Source organism: Triticum aestivum, chromosome 5A (genome assembly GCF_018294505.1).
Source record: "Triticum aestivum cultivar Chinese Spring chromosome 5A, IWGSC CS RefSeq v2.1, whole genome shotgun sequence".
NCBI lineage: Eukaryota > Viridiplantae > Streptophyta > Magnoliopsida > Poales > Poaceae > Triticum > Triticum aestivum.
The window spans coordinates 91727453-91731735 of NC_057806.1; the positions used below are offsets into that span (position 1 = coordinate 91727453).

Here is a 4283-nt window from a genome sequence, read left to right on the forward strand (position 1 = left end):
AACTGTTCCTCGGACGATTCTTGTCATAAATCTTCTTACCTGCTACAATGTCCATAGACGCAATAGTCAAGCACCCCCGAGCTAACACGCCACCTTCCAAGTCCCATGAAAATGGTGGGGCAGCAACATTGTGAGCACATACACAGACCAAAAAGGGAAAGAGAAAAAAAATAAGACCAGCCAAAGTGCTGAACCATCACTTTCTAATTCTTTATGGTTGATTAACAGATGGTGATCACATGGAATGGTGCCACCATGTTTCTCCCATACAAACCAGCACTACTTAACTAATCATCACTGTTAGTAATTAACCTAGCATCAACGTACGCCATCACCACATAACAGGTCGTAGGGTGCTAATTAAATCCTTTAGCCAGGATGATTCAATTTTGAGCGCACGGTGCAAGAAAGTGGAGACCGGGAGAAAACCGGGTAGGCCAGCGTAGGGTTTAAATACAAACGGCTAGTACACGCATGCATCGCCACCTACACTTCCCTAGCGACATAATGCAATCACATGAACATTTCCCGCCCAAAACCCGGACACCACGTTCCTATACTTGCATGCACATCAATTCTTTGACTTCCCACAGTAACCTTACAACCAAATAATAATGGAGGCACATTTTTATGTGAAGAGAAAAACAGAGAAAAATATACATGTATGTAAGACACCAGGCTTGTTTCTGGATCAGTTGCACCTGTTCTTACTTCCCTGAGAATATAAGAGAGGTGGTTGCACTTAACCAGGGAGGGAGACAAGCTTTTGGCTATCTTTAGCATGGTGTGATAGAAAAGAAAGAAAACACAATCACCAGAAGTGCATTTTCTCCCTCTCCATGTCCCTCCCCATTTTTATCTTCTCCTGGCTCGAGGCCAGCGCAAGGAATTAAAGCAAAAGGGGGGACAGACAGACCGAGGAGGACGAGGAGGAACAAGAGGAGAAAGTCTGCCCAATTAAAGGCAGCTGCAGCAAGGCTGGCCCTGGTGGTGCTAATCTAGATTTCCTTTCTATCTTTAGGAGGAGGAGGATAGCCGCTTTGGATTTGCGCATTTGCATTGCTCGTGCCCTGTCGAGAGGAGGCAGAGGAGACAGGGCAGGAGGAGGAGGAGGAGGAGGAAGAAGGTGGGGGGAGCCAAAGCAGAGGAGCCCTCCCCTGTTTCTTGCTCCTCCCCCTGGTTGGTTCTTGCTCCTCCCCTCACCTCTTTGTTTCTTGGTTTTCTTTCTTGGTCGACGGCACGGAGCCATGGGGTGCGCCGTGTCCAAGGGGGCGTCGCTAGGGTCGCCGGGGTACGAGGTGTCGTCGGCGGCGTCGGGGTACGAGGTGGTGTCCGGGAGCGCGTCCGCGTCGGCGTCCGCGACGATATGGAGCAGGCCTGTGCGGCTGGAGGCGCTTGATCTTGGCGGGGATGGGGAGGGTGACGAGGACAAGGGCGCGCGCGGCAACGCCGTCGGTGGCACGGCGCGACCGGGGAACCTGCACCGCTACATCGAGTCCGAGCAGGCGGCGGCCGGGTGGCCGGCGTGGCTCAGCGCCGTGGCCGCCGAGGCCGTGCAGGGCTGGGTCCCCCTCAAGGCCGAGAACTTCGAGAAGCTCGAGAAGGCAAGCGCCCGCTCGTAGCTCCTCTCGCGGCAATTAGAAAGAAAGAAAGAAAGAAAGCTCATCAATGGCGGATTGTTGTTGGTGGTGGGTGCAGATCGGGCAGGGCACGTACAGCAGCGTGTTCCGCGCGCGGAGCCTCGAGACAGGCCGCCTGGTGGCGCTCAAGAAGGTGCGGTTCGACAGCGTGGAGCCGGAGAGCGTGCGCTTCATGGCGCGGGAGATCATCGTCCTCCGCCGGCTGCAGGGCCACCCCAACGTGATCGGCCTCCATGGCCTCATCACCTCCCGCTCCTCCGCCTGCATCTACCTCGTCTTCGAGTACATGGAGCACGACCTCGCCGGACTCGCCTCCTCCCCCGACCTCTCCTTCTCCGAGCCCCAGGTACGCACATACTCCCACATTGCATTGCCTTGTTATCAAACTTATCATCATCAATCATCCATCACACTGGCTGACTGATTCGATTGATAAATTTGGATGCTGGCGGCAGATCAAGTGCTACATGCGGCAGCTGCTGGCGGGGCTGGAGCACTGCCACGCGCGCGGGGTGATGCACCGGGACATCAAGTGCGCCAACCTGCTGGTGAGCAGCGACGGCGTGCTCAAGGTCGCCGACTTCGGCCTCGCCAACGTGTTCTCCACCTCGCCGACGCAGCAGCCGCTCACCAGCCGCGTCGTCACGCTCTGGTACCGCCCGCCGGAGCTCCTCCTGGGCGCCACCGCCTACGACCCCTCCGTCGACCTCTGGAGCGCCGGCTGCGTCTTCGCCGAGCTGCACGCGCGCCGCCCCGTCCTCCAGGGCCGCACCGAGGTCGAGCAGATCCACAAGATCTTCAAGCTCTGCGGCTCGCCGCCCGACGCCTACTGGCGCCGCGCCGGGATGACGTCCAACGCCTCCGTCTTCCGCCCGCAGGCCCCCTACGAGAGCCGCCTCGCGGAGACCTTCGGCTCCGCCATGCCCGACGCCGCCTTCCGCCTCCTCGGCGCCCTCCTCTCAGTCGAGCCCGCGGCCCGCGGCACAGCCTCCACCGCCCTCGCCTCCGACTACTTCTCCACGGAGCCGTACGCATGCGAGCCGTCAAGCCTGCCTAAGTGCGCGCCAAACAAGGAGATGGACGCCAAGTTCCGGGAAGACTCCAGGAGGAGGAACAACGCGCCGCCGCCGGCGAAGCGGCTGTCGAGGGCGCACAAGAGCATGCAGGACACCAGCCAGAGGCATCACAGCCACGTCCACGCCGAGGAGTCGCTCCCCCTGGAAGCCGACGGCGGCCTGCGGCCCGAGCCGGAGACCGTTAGCAACGATGCCCCGCAGCCGGAGCCGCCGTGCACTAGGCAGATGCCCGGCAGCTGCCAGGAGGAGGAGGACGCGCCGGCGCCGGCGCCGACGCGGCTCCCCGACAACCTCGCTCTCTCTGGCGGCCCCGTGCAGCTCGCCGCGTCCACCGGTTTCGCCTGGGCCAAGAAGCCCAGGGTGCCCGACGCGGCGACGACCAAGAGGAGCGCTCCCAGGGGACCAAGAAGTACCATCACCGACGGAGGCGACGCCGCAAGCGCAAGAACGACGGCCGGCGCCACCACAGGTCCATACGAGGCGGAGAAGCAGGAGATGATCAAGCAGTGGGCGCAGGTCGCAGAGGCGTTCACCTCATCCGAGGCCTACAACAGCAGGTCCACCAGGGAGCCATTGGACGCCAAGCAGCTCAAGACCAGCAAGGTCAGTCACACTCACACGCTCATCATCCTACTACACACAGCAATCCACACCAAAATCTCTTATACAAACGGATGGTTATTTTGATCATCTGGAGCTGACGAGCTGTTCCATTTTTCCTGGTTTCAGAAGCACAAGGGGAAGATGAAGAGGGTGGACTACTCAGGGCCGTTGCTGTCGGAGCCACGCCACGTCGACGAGCTCCTGCAGAGCCACGAGCAGCGGATCCGGCGAGCCGGCCGCCGCCGGACGTGGTTCCACAAAGGTGATCGATCAACCACCTCACACCTCGCACGATGAAATGCATGCCTGCGGGTTAATTAATTCCCCTGAAACCGCCATTGCTGACCTCATTCTTCTTCTGGACAGGAAACAAGAAGGAGCAGCAGCACTGAGACTGAGACGAGAGAGAGGCACACATGCTAGACCCCGTGTAGAAGGCTCGAATTTTTTTTCCCCTTGACTCTTGCAGCAATCGAACTGTTTGCTGCGAACTTCCTACGTTTAAACTGAATGGTTACCATGCATTCAGTTCAGGCTTCTGTATAGCAAGATTGTATAGAGCTGCAAATCACAATAACGCATCTATGCACTGTAGCGTCCACTTGTTGTCACCTCCCATCTCCTGTGTTTTTCCATGGCTAGCTCAGCCGGTTGTGCCTTACTAATGCCCTTTTATATTTTGATGAAAAGAAGAAGAATAAACGCCTTGCTGATGCCTGGGAATTGAGGCAAATACTGCACTCCATTGCTGTTGTTGGTAAGGCAGAACACGTGACTCTGTTTTCCCTTTTCTTTTCGGAAATGTTAACGCCCACGCGTGTAGGCGTTTGCATCTCGCCCACACGCGTGGATCCGCGCCCGTTCATGAGCGCACGAATCTTGACATGTTTCTAGTGCCATGTAGGACTGGCCTGGTGTGTGGGCGTTCAGCCGGTCGCCCACACTGCCGTTTCACCACACAGGA

At 58.1% G+C, this 4283-nt stretch overlaps 1 protein-coding gene across 1 annotated transcript; it reads left to right on the forward strand.

The window, feature by feature from the left end:
* The first annotated feature begins 788 nt into the window (after nucleotides 1-788).
* On the forward strand, nucleotides 789-4055 carry LOC123102453 (protein IMPAIRED IN BABA-INDUCED STERILITY 1). Its single transcript, XM_044523802.1, has 5 exons — nucleotides 789-1604; nucleotides 1699-1986; nucleotides 2096-3319; nucleotides 3446-3581; nucleotides 3686-4055. The coding sequence occupies exons 1-5, from the start codon at nucleotides 1248-1250 to the stop codon at nucleotides 3709-3711; spliced, it is 2031 nt and encodes a 676-aa protein (XP_044379737.1). The 5' UTR covers nucleotides 789-1247; the 3' UTR covers nucleotides 3712-4055.
* The last annotated feature ends 228 nt before the right edge of the window (nucleotides 4056-4283 follow it).

What these genes read in the sequence shown, in the direction of transcription:
- LOC123102453 (XM_044523802.1), top strand. Translation starts at nt 1,248, where the DNA reads ATGGGGTGCGCCGTGTCCAAGGGGGCGTCGCTAGGGTCGCCGGGGTAC. An exon ending in ACTTCGAGAAGCTCGAGAAG is followed by an intron (nt 1,605 to 1,698) that starts GCAAGCGCCCGC and finishes TGGTGGGTGCAG; the next exon opens with ATCGGGCAGGGCACGTACAG. An exon ending in TCTCCTTCTCCGAGCCCCAG is followed by an intron (nt 1,987 to 2,095) that starts GTACGCACATAC and finishes TGCTGGCGGCAG; the next exon opens with ATCAAGTGCTACATGCGGCA.